Here is a 17,396-nt window from a genome sequence, read left to right on the forward strand (position 1 = left end):
AGCATGTATAGCTATGCAACGTATAGCTATTTCTAAAATGTATACATTTTCTTTAAGCTGACACTAAAAATCATAGAGAAAATATATTGAATTTATCTCACCTATCATTGCAGTAAACAGTTATGGTGCTCAGTTACCTGGACCTCCAATGACTTACCCTGGTACATTTCCTGGAAACCAACAGCAAATGTCAGGACCACCGCAAAAGAAACTCGACCCAGACTCCATACCCAGTCCAGTGAGTGCTATTGATGCATTTCGTTTCAGACACTTATGCCCTAAAATGCAAGAAGGTTCCTAACATACTTGCTATGCTGTTTCTAGTTTTCTTATTTTCTGCAGGATATTAGTACATTAATTTCGTCATGAAATGTAGATGAAACATGGATGACGATTCTTGATATAAATTTCTAGTGCTGAAAAGTGCTCTCTGCTGGTGTCTTCCTCTTACTGCATTTGCTTGCAGATCTCAACTATTTTGACACCTGCACATTTCCACAGGATGCAGCAAAGCATAAGTAGAGAATATTGGGCTATAGACGCACTTTTTGCACATAGGATATTCCTCTTCAAATCAGCTGAAGACACGAGAAATCATTGTCAAGTTGTGATTAACATTATGACTACAGACGAACATGTCCTTTGCCATTCTTTAACTTCCAATACTATTAACAAGAAACTCTATTAAATATCAGCATGTACAAATAATTTCAAAACATACAGTGTAAGTGCATAAATTGATGCAAAAGATAATGTCCAGTTACACTTTTTGGACATTACCTTTTATAACAATTTGCACACATACAGTGGGGCAAAAAAGTATTTAGTCAGCCACCAATTGTGCAAGTTCTCCCACTTAAAAAGACGAGAGAGGCCTGTAATTGGCATCATAGGTAGACCTCAACTATGAGAGACAAAATGAGAAAAAAAATCCAGACAATCACATTGGCTGATTTGGAAAGAATTTGTTTGCAAATTATGGTGGAAAATAAGTATTTGGTCACCTACAAACAAGCAGAATTTCTGGCTCTCACAGACTTGTACCTTCTTCTTTAAGAGGCTCCTCTCTTTTGCACTCATTACCTGTATCAATGGCACCTGTTTGAACTTGTTATCAGTATAAAAGAAACCTGTCAACAACCTCAAACAGTCACACTCCAAACTCCACTATGGTGAAGACCAAATAGCTGTCGAAGGACACCAGAAACGAAAATTGTAGACCTGCACCAGGCTGGGAAGACTGAATCTGCAATAGGCAAGCAGCTTGGTGTGAACTAATCAACTGTGGGAGCAATAATTAGAAAATGGAAGACATACATGACCACTGATAATCTCCCTTGATCTGGGGCTCCATGCAAGATCTCACCCCGTGGGGTCAAAATGATCACAAGAACGGTGAGCAAAAATCCCAGGACCACACGGGGGGACCTAGTGAATGACCTGCAGAGAGCTGGGACCAACGTAACAAAGGCTACCATCAGTAACACACTACGCCGCCAGGGACTCAGATCCTGCAGTGCCAGACGTGTCCCCCTGCTTAAGCCAGTACATGTCCGGGCCCGTCTGAAGTTTGCTAGAGAGCATTTGGATGATCCAGAAGAGGATTGGGAGAATGTCATATGGTCAGATGAAACCAAAATAGAACTGTTTGGTAGAAACACAACTCGTTGTGTTTGGAGGAGAGAGAATGCTGAGTTGTATCCAAAGAACACAATACCTACTGTGAAGCATGGGGGTGGCAACATCATGCTTTGGGGCTGTTTCTCCACAAAGGGACAAGGAAGACTGATCCATGTACGGGACAGAATGAATGGGGCCATGTATCGTAAGATTTTGAGTGCAAACCTCCTTCCATCAGCAAGAGCATTGAAGATGAAACGTGGCCGGGTCTTCCAACATGACAATGATTCCAAACATACCGCCCGGGCAACGAAGGAGTGGCTTCGTAAGAAGCATTTCAAGGTCCTGGAGTGGCCTAGCCAGTCTCCAGATCTCAACCCCATAGAAAATCTTTGGTGGGAGTTGAAAGTCCGTGTTGCCCAGCGACAACCCCAAAACATCACTGCTCTAGAGGAGATCTGCATGGAGGAATGGGCCAACATACCAGCAACAGTGTGTGCCAACCTTGTGGAGACTTACAGGAAACGTTTGGCCTCTGTCATTGCCAACAAAGGATATATAACAAAGTATTGAGATGAACTTTTGATATTGACCAAATACTTATTTTCCACCATAATTTGCAAATAAATTCTTTCCAAATCAGCCAATGTGATTGTCTGGATTTATTTTCTCATTTTGTCTCTCATAGTTGAGGTCTACCTATGATGCCAATTACAGGCCTCTCTCATCTTTTTAAGTGGGAGAACTTGCACAATTGGTGGCTGACTAAATACTTTTTTGCCCCACTGTATGTTTTGAGATTATTTGTATATGCTGATATTTACTACAATCACACCCAAACGTTTTGGAAGTTATTTATTGAGGGTAGAGCAATGTGCATGCTCACCTACGTGTAGTTTTATTACAAAAAATAAGTGAGGGAGAAGTCTTCCCCTAAGACTGGCCATAGATTATGCAATTTTCTTTCCTTCAGTCACAGGTCAGTGTTGATGGGGGAATCCCTCGCGCTCCGCTGTTGTATTTCTGACAGCTGGAGGTTCCCCAGTTGTCAGAATACAATGATCACTTCCGCCACCAGTGATCTCACGAAAAAACCCGACAGACTGTTTGCACTGTAGACAGTCAATAGATACATAGATGGATCAAAGTTAGTCTGGTTTGTCCGTTCCATCTGACTGTGGCCGGCTATAGTGCATATGTCGGTTTCCTTAGACTGCTATCCACAATATCAAAGAAAAAGTTTTTGCTGAAATGTTAACATTCTTTACATAGATCAACTTTAGCAATTTAAATTTACACAGGCTCTATGACATGCACTTGTCCTTTTTTTCATGCTGTTAGAACGCTATTGTTAATGCCAATAAATTACAGCTATCTGATAATAAGCAATGTAATATTTACCAGATACAAGTGATTGAGAATGATAAAGTCAGCAGAGCTGGACAAGTCTACACTACCAATATCCGAGGACAAGTCCCTCCACTCATCACCACAGACTGCACAATACAAGATCAAGGTAACCTTTTTCTCAGGAAGATTAAATGTCTTTACAACCCTCACACACATATCTCTATTTGGATTACTAATAAATCCCTTCACCTTTAGGGAGTGCTCAGGCTGACAAATTCACAGCCTACTATCCAAGAAGCCAGAATTCATTTTGCCCTTTTACAAGTGAATGGAGCTGGAACTATGATAATTGTTTTTTCTATAGCTAAGTACTGATGGTTTAATTGCACTAGATATCTTTGCTGTGTTGTACGATTGTTCGTAGACACATACAGGTGAAACTCTAAAAATTTGAATATTGTGCAAAAGTTCATTTATTTCAGTAATGCAACTTAAAAGGTGAAACTAATATATGAGATAGACTCATTACATGCAAAGCAAGATAGTTCAAGCCATGATTTGTCATAATTGTGATGATTATGGCTTACAGCTCATGAAAACCCTAAATCCACAATCTCAGAAAATTAGAATATTACATGCAATCAATAAAACAAGGATTGTACATAGAACAATATCAGATCTCTGAAAAGTATAAGCATGTATATGTACTCAGTACTTGGTTTGGGCCCCTTTTGCAGCAATTACTGCCTCAATGGCGTGGCATGGAAGCTATCAGCCTGTTGCACTGCTGAGGTGTTATGGAAGACCAGGATGCTTCAATAGCGGCCTTCAGCTCTTCTGCATTGTTCGGTCTCATGTCTCTCATCTTTCTCTTGGCAATGCCCCATAGATTCTCTATGGGGTTCAGGTCAGGCGAGTTTGCTGGCCAATAAAGCTCAGTAATCCCACGGTCATTGAACCAGGTTTTGGTGCTTTTGGCAGTGTGGGCAGGTGCCAAGTCCTGCTGGAAAATGAAGTCAGCATCCCCATAAAGCTCGTCTGTGGAAGGAAGCATGAAGTGCTCCAAAATCTCCTGGTAGACAGCTGCATTGACTCTGGACTTAATGAAACACAGTGGACCAACACCAGCAGATGACATGGCTCCCCAAATCAACACAGACTGTGGAAACTTCACACTGGACTTCAAGCATCTTGCAGTGTGTGCCTCTCCATTCTTCCTCCATACTCTGGGTCCTTGGTTTCCAAATGAGATGCAAAAGTTGCTCTCATCAGAAAAGAGGACTTTGGACCACTGAGCAACAGACCAGGTCTGCTTTTCTTTAGCCCAGGTAAGACGCTTCTGACGTTGTTTGTTGTTCAGGAGCGGCTTGACAAGAGGAATACGACATTTGAAGCCCATGTCCAGGATCCGTCTGTGTGTGGTAGCTCTTGATGCACTGACTCCAGCCTCAGTCCACTCCTTGTGAAAGTCCCCAACACTTTTGAATGGCCTTTTCCTGACAATCCTCTCCAGGCTGTGGTCATCCCTGCTGCTTGTGCACCTTTTTCTTCCACACTTTTCCCTTCCACATAACTTTCTATTAATGTGCTTTGATACAGCACTTTGGGAACATCCAACTTCTTTTGCAATTACCTTTTGAGGCTTTCCCTCCTTATGGAGGGTGTCAATGATGGTTTTCTGCACAACTGTCAGGTCAGCACTCTTTCCCATGATTGTGATTCCTACTGAACCAGACTGAGAGACCATTTAAAGGCTCAGGAACCCTTTGCAGGTGTTATGGCTTAATTAGCTGATTAGAGTGGGACACTTTGAGCCTAGAATATTGCACCTTTTCACAATATTCTAATTTTCTGAGATTGTGGATTGGGGGTTTTCATGAGCTGTAAGCCATAATCATCACAATTATGACAAATCACGGCTTGATCTATCTTGCTTTGCATGTAATGAGTCTATCTCATATATTAGTTTCACCTTTTAAGTTGCATTACTGAAATAAATGAACTTTTGCACGATATTCTAATTTTTCGAGTTTCACCTGTATTTTCCTACATCCTGTATTTTCCTACACATGCTACTTTTTTTTTCTTGTGTCCAATGCTGTCTTTGTTTGTCCATCTTTACATGCGGCTTTGTGAAATTTAATGGGATACACGTTTCTGCCTGTCTCCTGATAATCAATGAAAAATGTAACCCAGCTGTGGCACATAGATATGCATTTATAACCTGAAAGGGATATTCACATCTATGTGCATACAGTGAAAACCACTAAAACCCACTCTTAAAGCGGTACTAAACTCAAAACCAAATATATAATATAGTGCAGATTACCAATCCTTAGATGTGATGATTTCGTTTTCTTTTCTTTGGCTTTTTCCCTTTGTTTTCACCTGGTGATCTGCTCAATAACACACCTTCTGTATTAGAGCGCCCCCACTCTGGAAGAAGGCGCACAGGGGGCACCTTTGGAGAGCAGCATTGTCAATCTGGAAGGGGGGAAGTGTTAGATGTACTAGTGGATATAGATACACCAACAAACTGAAGCCAAACTCCAGCTTACACTTTATAAGCAGTTACAGCAAACAGCTTTTTTTTATTTTGGAATAAAGGTTTCACATAAAAGCTAATCATTGTTAGTACCCCTGTCAGTGGTAAATTGTTTGTCTCATTTCTGTAACTGCTACATTCTGCTGCTTTTGAAAAATGACAGACTTACTGACTGGATCAACAGATGAAAACAGAAGAAAGAAAGCCTAAAAAAGAAAATGAATGCAGCCATCATATCTAAGAAATGGTTACCTCAAATACAATTAGTGTTTGCTTTTGGGTTTAATGTGGTATATGTGCATTGTAGCACACTGTCATTCATTTGGGATGGCACCTTAACACACATATACAGTATAAACACACATATACAGTAAAAATACATCTGCACTACAGTGCAATACCGCACATAGATTTAATGTAGTAGTGTATATGTGTTGTATCGTGCTTTGAGGCTTGTTAAGGGCCCTGTTAAGGAGAACACACTGCCTCAATGTGGTGGTAAACCTCAGACATGAAATGTGAACAAAGCATATCCCTCTATAATTTTCACTTGTCTCAGTCCAGAGCACTAAGTGTTATGTTTGTCTTGCTCCTCTGCTATCAGCATGAGTCACTTCTGACAAGTTTTCCTGACACCAAGAGAAAAATGGTGACAGGGGAGGGAGCTCCAGCACACAGCTATGAAATGTTTCATACTCTGGTCTAGGGTTGTTAGTAGTGTACCCCAAGGTTCAGTGTTGGGACCCTTACTTTTTAATATATTTATTAACGATATAGGGTCTGGTATTAAAAATCCCATTTCAGTCTTTGAAGATGACACCAAGCTGTGCAGTGGAATAACGTCCTTACCGGGTGTCTCCAACTTACAAGCCGACCTCAATGCACTGTTTAATTGGGCAACTATGTGGCAAATGAGGTTTAATGTTGATGAATGTAATGTTATGCACTTGGGGGTTAAGAATATGCATGCATCATACATACTAGGGGGGGTACAACTGGGGGAATCAATGGTGGAGAAGGATCTGGGGGTTCTGGTAGATCACAAGCTTAATAATGGCATGCAATGCCAAGCTGAGGTTTCTAAAGCGAGCAAAATTCTCTCTTGTATTAAAAGAGGTATAGACTCCAGAGAGAGAGATATCATATTACCCCTGTACAAATCATTAGTAACACCTCACCTGGAATATGCAGTTCAGTTTTGGGCACCAATTCACAAAAAGAATATTGAAGAACTAGAGAAAGTACAGAGAACGACAACCAAACTGATATGAGGCATAGAGGAGATCAGCTATGAGGAAAGATTAGAGGAACTGAATTTATTCTCTCTTGAGAAGAGGAGATTAAGGCTACGTTCACACTAGCGTTGTGTGCAGGTGGCAGAGAGGCGTTTGGGAAGCATTTTTACCGCTTCCCAAACACCTCTGCCAGTTCTGCACATTACAGCACATGGTGCTGTTCTAACGGAAGCATTTGCGTCGCGTTGCGGCAAAACGAACGCCCCTGGTCGAGTCAGGAGGCGTTGAAGCCTCCTATTCTCGTCTATGGTGCCGATCGCGGTTGCGACATGGTTGCGGGGCGTTTGCGGAGCGGTAACACCACTCAAACTGCATTATAGGCGTTTGTGGGGCGTTATTAACGCTTGGCAAACGCCTAGCAACCACCGCTAAACCGCGCATGCGGTGTTTGCGGAGTGTTTGCCGAGCGTTAAAAAACACTCCGCAAACGCAGGACCAACGCTTGCCAAACGCTATAGGGGCGTTTGGCAAGTGTTGGTAAAACAGCCAAGTGTGAACGAGCCCTTAGGGCGGATATGATCAACATGTATAAATACATCAGTGGTTCATCTGGAATATGCAGTTCAGCTTTGGGCACCGATTCACAAAAAGAACATTGGGGAACTGGAGAAAGTACAGAGAAGGGCATCCAAACTGATAAGAGGCATGGAGGAGCTCAGCTATGAGGAAAGATTAGAGGAACTGAATTTATTCTCTCTTGAGAAGAGGAGATTAAGGGGGGATATGATCAACATGTATAAATACATCAGTGGTTCATATAGTGAACTCGGTGTAGAGCTATTCACCCTGAGGTCATCACAGAGGACAAGGGGGCACTCTTTACGCCTGGAAGAAAATAAATGTAATCTCCAAACACAGAAAGGTTTCTTCACAGTAAGAGCTGTGAAAATGTGGAATAGACTCCCTCAAGAGTTGGTTCTGGCCAGCTCAGTGGTTTGCTTTAAAAAAGGCCTGGATTCTTTCTTAGACACACAGAATATAACTGGATACTAACATTTATAGGTAATGTTTATCCAGGGAATATCCGATTGCTTCTCGGGGGATCAGGAAGGAATTTTTTCCCCTGCAGGAGCTAATTGGATAATGCTTTGCTGGTTTTTTGCCTTCCTCTGGATCAATTGTGGGTATAGGATTATAACTTTATTTTTTTTTTTATGGTTGAACTGGATGGACTTTTGTCTTTTTTAGGCCAGACTATGTGACTGACTGCACCAACTCTGTTCCTGTGTGCTGTGTGAAAGAGGGGGTGTCTTTTCCCTCCAATCAGCTCTTCTCACTGAGCTCTGCAGTGTGTAACTTTAGCTCTTTGCTTTATAAACTCAGTTTCAACAGATGTAGAGAAGACTGCTGATAAACAGGTACAACTTATGGAGGAGGATTTGTTTCATCTCTGTGTATCACTTGAGGGTAGTCACTTCACTGGGTATATGTAAGGGTTTACAACTACTTTAACTGCAATTCACGTCACAAATTGCATGCATAAGTGTAAATCAGATTAAATGCATCTCTATATTTCTGTATGAAAACTGAATTGAGAAACTCAGATGTCCATTGTTTACACTAAAATATTTTATACATTTCAGGGAATGCCAGCCCACGGTACATTAGGTGCACAACATACTGCTTTCCTGCTTCCTCCGATATGGCTAAACAAGCTCAGGTTCCTCTTGCTGCTGTCATTAAGCCTCTAGCTGTGGTTCCCCCAAATGAGGTAAGGGAATGATTTGCCAGCCAAGCTCAAATTATTGATTAAAGCTCGAGCTCTATGACCTCATCAAACAGTAATGTGAAATGTTATCTTGTGTGTAGGAGTACTAGAAAGGCACTTCTTACTGCTTGATATAAAACACTGAACTCTGCTTCAGTGCAATATATATCCCAGATGAAGAGCTTTAAAAACATCTGCCCTTAGGGAGCAGATTTTTGGTGATGTGCATATGGTAAGCTGTATCCTGACAGATCCTGATCAACATTTAATGTGACACAGAATAGTTCAGGACAGACAGCTATTGTGTATACAGTTGTGCTCAAAAGTTTCCATATCCTGACAGAAATCGTGAAATTTTGGAATTGATATTGAAAATACAACTGATAATGCCAAAACACTGTCTTTTATTTAAGGATAGTGATCATATGAAGCCATTTATTATTACACAGTTCTTTAGCTCCTTTTTAAATCATAATGATAACAGAAATCACCCAAATGGCCATGATTAAAAGTTTACATCCCCTGGAATGTTTGGCCTTGGTACAGCTACACAAGGTGACACACACGGGTTAAAATAGCAGTTAAAATTAATTTCTCACATCTGTGGCTTTTTAAATTGCAATTAGTGTTTGAGTATAAATAGTCAGTGAGTTTGTTAGCTCTCATGTGGATGCACTGAGCAGGCTAGATACAGAGTCATGGGAAGTAGAAAAGAACTGTCAAACTGTGTAACAAGGTAATGCAACTTTATAAAGATGGAAAAGGATATAAAAATATCCAAAGCCTTGAATATGCCAGTCGGTACTGTTCAATCACTTATTAAAAAGTGGAAAATTCGGTGATCTCTTGATACCAAACCAAGGTCAGGTAGACCAAGAAAGATTGCAGCCACAACTGCCAGAAGAATTGTTTGGTATTCAAAGAAAAAAACACACAGGTAAGCTCAGGAGAAATACAGGCTGCTCTGGAAAAATACGTTGTGGTTGTTTCTAGGAGCACAATACAACAATATTTGAACAGAAATGAGCTGCATGGTTTAGTTGCCAGAAAGAAGCCTTTACTGCGCCAATGCCACAAAAAAGCCTGGTTACAATATCTCTTACGACACCTTGACACACCTCACAGCTTCTGGCATACTATAAGCTGTAGTGAATAGACCAACATAGAGCTTTATGGTCACAACCATAAGCGCAGTTTGGAGAGGGGTCAACAAGGCCTATAGCGACAAGAATACCATCCCCACTGTGAAACATGTTGGTGGCTCACTGATGTTTTGGGGGGGTGTGAGCCCTAAAGGCATGGGGAATCTTATGAAAATTAATGGCAAGATGAATGCAGCACAATATCAAAAACTACAGGCAGACAATTTGCATTATTCTGCACAAAAGCTTCACATGGGATGTTCTTGGATTTTCCAGCATGACCAATGAACCTAAGCACAAGGCAAAGCTGACCCTCTAGTGTTTACAGCAGAAAATGGTGAAGGTTCTGGAGTGGCCATCACATTCTCCTGACCTTAATATCATCGAGCCACTCTGGTGAGATCTCAAATGTGCGGTTCTTGCAAGACAAGCAAACACTGTGCATGGCCTGGAGGCATTGTGCCAAGATCAGTAGGCAGCTATACCACCTGCAAGAATTCAGGGCCTCATAGACAACTATTACAAAAGACTGCAAGCTGTCATTGATAAAAGGGACAATACATTTTAAGAGCTATGGGTATGCAGACTTTTGAACAGGAGTCATTACATTTGTTTACTTACTGCCATGTTTTGTTTTATGGTTGTTCCATTCAGCTATGACCTACAGTTGAGTATGAATCTCATAGGAAATGAAAGAAATGTGTTTTGCCTGCTCACTCATGTTTTTTTATAAACATACATACATATTACATATTGTATATCACTAATTCTCCAAGGGTATGTAAACTTTTGAGCACAACTGTATATGTACTAAACCCTTCAGACAAGTAGGTTTAAAATGACCAAATAGCCATTAAGTTTCTCTATAATTTTAGAGCTTGGTTGACATCAAGTCATTGTTATTGAATTACTGATTCGTCTAAAATCATAGTGTGATGTAGAAATAACGGCATCTCAAAAGAATCTAGTCCTTGATTATTTAAAAGCAATAGTAAAAGGCTGATTGATTGGTATGGAGCATGTATGGTATAAATGTTTGCAGAACCATTCTTTTTTCATGTACTAAGAAAGTTTCTATATCTCGGGAACACTTCAGTGATTGTCCACAATGGGTGTCATTACCTGCAAGCAATAGATGACTTGCCTTTACCAAGTCGTTGTCACTTTTAGTAATAACTTTAAATACTCTATATTTTGTTTTTAAAGGAAGAGAACAAAGGAACTAGAAAGGTGTTGGTGTATGGTTTAGATATTAAATGCAAAACTTACTCTGTGTATGATAGAAGTATATATGGGTAAAACTACAATGATTTGTTTGATAAGATTAGGCAGATAGCTACATACACACTTAAAGTAAAAATATGAAAACAGTTGGAAACAAAACTAAAGGCAAAACTTTAGTTTTTTTCATTTTGGATAGAGTAAGGGAGGGTTTTAACCTGCCAGTTTTTTGTCATCTTTATCCCATTGGGATGATTGTTATGCACTTTCTCTTCCATGGCCAAAACAAGAAGTGAGAGAGAATCCCTCCAAAGTAAGGGAATTCTTGGTTGTGGCCAGAACTAGTGTCCACCTTAGAAGATTATCTTTCTATTACTGTTCTGTTTTTGTATTTTTGGTGATAATAGTAATACAGGACAAAGAGGGAGTGAATATCCCTAATGTGGGCACAGACAGCAATAAAAACCTGGCAGGTGTCCTAATTCCTCTCCACTCTAAGCAAAACTAAAAAAAAAGTTTGCCTATGAATTTATCAGACTTCTTCGTGACTTTTCCATCTGTTTTGAGATGTTTTTTTTTTTCATTCCATCAGCTAATTTACTGAATGCTGGGAGTAAAGGTCAACTGCACCTTTGTTTTAAAAATCTATATGATAAAGAGCCTAACACACTTACTAAATCAGCAATATACAGTACATACTGTTATTTTTTTCTACTTAACCCCTTCATGCCTAAGGGTAAAACAAATCTAAATGCCTAAGCACAATTTTGCAACGTTGACATGTGTTAGTAAAACCGTACATATCATCACAACTTCTTTACACATCCAGGTGGATTATACCACGTTTTCAGGACAAATTGGGCTTTCATTTGGTGGTAAATGGTAATGGATATCTCCTGATTTTTTTTTATTATCAAAGGAAAACTGGCCCAAAATAGTAAAAAAAAATATTTTTTTTTATTTAGCTGTGTGTTTTTTGTTACTACCATAACCTATCACCAAAGAACAACACAAAATAAATTCTCCAGCTCTTGACGATCGCAGCGATACCATATATGTGTATGTTATTTGTTGTTTGTACCCGTAGTACAGCCCAGAAACAATAGTGCACATTTTGTTTTTGTCTTTTTTTTTTTTTTCCTAAAACACACCGACACTGACATTGACACTAACTGACACTGATAACAATTTTTTTTTTTAATCCTGACCTTGACCCAAACAATAATCCTGGCACTGAACTAGATCAAACCTTGATCTAGGTATTTTTTCTTTTATATTTTAATATTTATTTTTTTACAAATATTTTTTTTCTCTATGCCAGGACCTAGAGAGATACAATGTATCTCTCTTCTCCATTCATAGAGAGAGAAAAAAACAAGAGGGCTAGGCTGCACAGTGACTGATCACTGTGATAGCCAATCACAGGCTATCACAGCAATCATGTGACCTGGAATCAGGAGTCCCAGGTCCCGATCGTTAGAACAGGACCCGGGGCTCTCAATGACACCACGGTCTTTGTGCTGGGAGCGTGCAATGAGGCATGCTCCCAGCACAAAGACATGTAAGCAAATATGTGGCTCCACAGAAAAAAGCCCAGCTCCGTGAGGCTGCATATTTGTGTCACGTCAGCGTTAAGGGGTTAAACTGAAATCTTGCCATAGGCTGCCTAATTTAACTCTGTGGCTGAAATCAACCAAAATTGTGGCTGCTGACACCATCTCTAAGGCTAGGTTCACACTGCTGTGATCTGGTTTTGGGATGACTTTCAGTGAGATTATGTAGTGCAACTTGGATTTATTTTGAATGCTACTTTCATGCTACTTTGAAGTGGTTTACATATTCTGTGGGGCCAAAATCAGACTGGAATCGCACCAAAGTAGTACAGGAACCTTTTCCAAAATAATGCAATGTTGAGTTGCATTGATGTGAACGGGCAACATTGTGAATGGAGCCTAACTGTGATAACTGTGAACTCAAGTAATTTTTTGAACCCCTAAACCTTACTACTATATTTGTCAACCGACTCCTAAAGCCCAGTTTCAGAATGAGAATATCGGACGAATGATTGTCTGTTTTTTTTTTGTTTTTGTTTTTGCACGCTCATATCGAAAGTGAAGAGGTTACTAAAGTTAATAAAATTCTTGTATGACAGAATAAAAATTCAAAAGTGATGTAATGTATTCGTATTGTATTTTCGGACAAAAACTGTACTGAATTAAACTAAAATCATACGGACTGGTATTGTATGACAAAAAATGTCATGCTTGTCCCTTTTAATAATTTCAGATGAAAGCTGTGTAATAACGATCAGATTATCGTACGATCGCTTCAAAAGCAGTATTTTTCGTGCGGTTTTCTGATCGCGTGTACTAAGCTTTAGTCTGCCTGTAATCCATAAAGTATAACTGAAGACAAAACTTCTTTTTTTAGTTTTGGGGAGAGTGGAGAGGGACTATAACACTTGTCCATTTTTTATTGCTGTGTTCCTGTTGAGGAGATTCACCCTCTCTATTTGTTTTAATGACCATTATCACCAAAAATGAAAGTGAAATAAAATCACAAAATTCGAGCTGTCACCAGAAAAGAAATTGAGGGCAAATCTTCCAATGGGGACACTACTTCTGGTGACTATGGTGACAACTAGGGATTACCTGTTGGTGCTATGGGACAGGAACTGAGGGGAAATCTTCCGAACAGGACACAAGGGCAAAAAACTGACAGGGGTTATAAACCTCGCTTGCTCTACCCAAAAGGAACAAAAGTTTGGGTTTAGTTCTACTTTAACCCTTACCGCAATGCTTAGCCTGACCCCTACGGATAGTTCACAGCACAATCCCTGTTTTCAGTGTGCATTACCACATGCGTGTTTACATGCATTTTTAATTTGTTTGTAATGCATTCCAATGCTTTTTTTCCCCCTTTTTTAACTTGGAAAATTAGAGTTCTAGGGTTCCCCCTCATGTTTATGTGCGTTCCAGTGCATTTATATGCATCATGCAGCAAACAAATACATACTTCTGTACTTTTTTTGAACACACTGGAACTGAATGCAGAGCTGCAAACTAGGGTGATTAGAAATCATTGATTTTACTGTGAATGCATTCAGAATGCATTTAAAAAACACTCTTAAATGCATCTGGTGTGAACTAGCCCTTAAAGCTACACTCAGTTGCCAAAAGTATTGGGACGCCTGCCTTTACACGCACATGAACTTTATTAGCATCCCAGTCTTAGTCTGTAGGGTTCAATATTGAGTTGGCCCACCCTTTGCAGCTATAACAGCTTCAGTTCTTCTGGAAAGGATGTCCACAAGGCTTAGGAGTGTGTCTATGGGAATGTTTGACCATTCTTCCAGAAGCTCATTTGTGAGGTCAGGCATTGATGTCAGATGAGAAGGCCTGGCTCGCAGTCTCTGCTTTATTTCATCCCAAAGGTGTTCTATCGGGTTGAGGTCAGGACTCTGTGCAGGTCAGTCAAGTTCCTCCACCCTAGATTCGCTCATCCATGTCTTTATGGACCTTGCTTTGTGCACTGGTGCGCAGTCATGTTGAAACAGGAAGGGGCCATCCCCAAACTTTTCCCACAAAGTTGGGAGCATGAAATTGTCCGAAATGTCTTGGTATGCTGACACCTTAAGAGTTCTCTTCACTGGAACTAAGGAGCCAAACCCAACCCCTGAAAAACAACCCCACACCAAAATCCCCTCTCCACCAAACTTTACACTTGGCACAATGCAGTCAGGCAAGTACCGTTCTCCTGGCAACTGCCAAACCCAGACATGTCCATCAGATTGCCAGACAGAGAAGCATGATTCGTCACTCCAGGAAACACGTCTCCACTACTCTAGAGTCCAGTGGCGGCGTGCTTTACACCACTGCATCTGAGTTGGTGATGTAAGGCTTGGATGCAGCTGCTCGGCCATGGAAACCTATTCTATGAAGTTCTCTATGCACTGTTGTTGTGCTAATCTGAAGGCCACATGAAGTTTGGAGGTCTTTAGCTATTGACTTTGCAGACAGTTGGTGACTTCTGCACACTGTGCGCTTCAGCATGTGTTGACCCCGCTCTGTCATTTTACATGGCCTACCACTTCGTGGCTGAGTTGCTGTTGTTCCCACTTGCTTCCACTTTGTTATAATACCATTGACAGTTTACCATGGAATATTTATTAGTAAGGACATTTCAGGGCTGAACTTATTGCACAGGTGGCAACCTATCACAGTACCACGCTTATCATTGAGCTACTATGAGCGACTCATTCTTTCACAAATGTTTGTAGAAGCAGTCTGCATGCCTAGGTGCTTGATTGTATACACCTTAGGCCAGGACTTGAAAAAGCCACTCGCCCGCTCGCCAAATGCGAGGAGAAATTCCTCTGTGGCGAGCGGCTGCGAGCGGTGAGCACAGATGAAGCATGGAGCGACTGCAGCTGGGATATACATACTGTATACATGTCATATCACTATAATGGAGTACAGGGGAGCTGGGATATACATTATTGTATACATGTCATATCACTATAATGGAGTACAGGTGAGCTGGGATATACATTACTGTATACATGTCCTATCACTTTAATGGAGTACAGGGGAGCTGGGATATACATTACTGTATACATGTCATATCACTATAATGGAGTACAGGGGAGCTGGGATATACATACTGTATACATGTCATATCACTATAATGGAGTACAGGGGAGCTGGGATATACATTACTGTATACATGTCATATCACTGTAATGGAGTACAGGGGAGCTGGGATATACATACTGTATACATGTCATATCATTATAATGGAGTACAGGGGAGCTGGGATATACATACTGTATACATGTCATATCACTATAATGGAGTACAGGGGAGCTGGGATATACATTACTGTATACATGTCATATCACTATAATGGAGTACAGGGGAGCTGGGATATACATACTGTATACATGTCATATCACTATAATGGAGTACAGGGGAGCTGGGATATACATTACTGTATACATGTCATATCACTATAATGGAGTACAGGGGAGCTGGGATATACATTACTGTATACATGTCATATCACTATAATGGAGTACAGGGGAGCTGGGATATACATACTGTATACATGTCATATCACTCTAATGGAGTACAGGGGAGCTCGGATATACTTTACTGTGTACATGTCATATCACTCTAATGGAGTACAGGGGAGCTGGGATATACATTACTGTGTACATGTCATATCACTATAACGGAGTACAGGGAAGCTGGGATATACATTACTGTGTACATGTCATATCACTATAATGGAGTACAGGAGAGCTGGGATATACATACTGTATACATGTCATATCACTCTAATGGAGTACAGGGGAGCTGGGATGTACATTACTGTGTACATGTCATATCGCTATAATGGAGTACAGGGGAGCTGGGATATACATTACTGTATACATGTCATATCACTATAATGGAGTACAGGGGAGCTGGGATATACATTACTGTGTACATGTCACATCACTATAATGGAGTACAGGGGAGCTGGGATATACATTACTGTATACATGTCACATCACTATAATGGAGTACAGGGGAGCTGGGATATACATACTGTATACATGTCATATCACTATAACGGAGTACAGGGGAGCTGGGATATACATTACTGTATACATGTCATATCACTATAACGGAGTACAGGGAAGCTGGGATATACATTACTGTATACAAGTCATATCACTATAACGGAGTACAGGGGAGCTGGGATATGCATTACTGTATACATGTCATATCACTATAATGGAGTACAGGGGAGCTGGGATATACATTACTGTATACATGTCATATCACTATAATGGAGTACAGGGGAGCTGGGATATACATTACTGTGTACATGTCATATCACTATAATTGAGTACAGGGGAGCTGGGATATACATACTGTATACATGTCATATCACTATAATGGAGTACAGGGGAGCTGGGATATACATACTGTATACATGTCATATCACTATAATGGAGTACAGGGGAGCTGGGATATACATTACTGTATACATGTCATATCACTATAATGGAGTACAGGGGAGCTGGGATATACATTACTGTGTACATGTCATATCACTCTAATGGAGTACAGGGGAGCTGGGATATACATTACTGTGTACATGTCATATCACTCTAATGGAGTACAGGGGAGCTGGGATATACATTACTGTATACATGTCATATCACTATAATGGAGTACAGGGGAGCTGGGATATACATTACTGTATACATGTCATATCACTATAATGGAGTACAGGGGAGCTGGGATATACATTACTGTATACATGTCATATCACTATAATGGAGTACAGGGGAGCTGGGATATACATTACTGTATACATGTCATATCACTATAATGAAGTACAGGAGAGCTGGGATATACATTACTGTATACATGTCATATCACTATAATGGAGTACAGGAGAGCTGGGATATACATACTGTATACATGTCATATCACTATAATGGAGTACAGGGGAGCTGGGAT

General features: G+C 40.4%; 1 protein-coding gene across 3 annotated transcripts in view; it reads left to right on the forward strand.

The window, feature by feature from the left end:
- Positions 1-17,396, forward strand: part of SEC24D (SEC24 homolog D, COPII component) — a 160,858-nt gene that overhangs the window by 51,596 nt on the left and 91,866 nt on the right. For all 3 annotated transcript variants that reach the window (XM_089691782.1, XM_089691784.1, XM_089691783.1), the window contains exons 6-8: positions 114-238; positions 3,025-3,136; positions 8,394-8,521. In XM_089691782.1, coding sequence (XP_089547908.1) covers positions 114-238; positions 3,025-3,136; positions 8,394-8,521 — 365 coding nt within the window. The remainder of the gene's footprint in view (positions 1-113; positions 239-3,024; positions 3,137-8,393; positions 8,522-17,396) is intronic.

Source organism: Staurois parvus, unplaced genomic scaffold, assembly GCF_062004578.1.
Source record: "Staurois parvus isolate SC_StPar_1 unplaced genomic scaffold, SC_StPar_1.0 ptg000572l, whole genome shotgun sequence".
In the NCBI taxonomy this organism is placed as follows: domain Eukaryota; kingdom Metazoa; phylum Chordata; class Amphibia; order Anura; family Ranidae; genus Staurois; species Staurois parvus.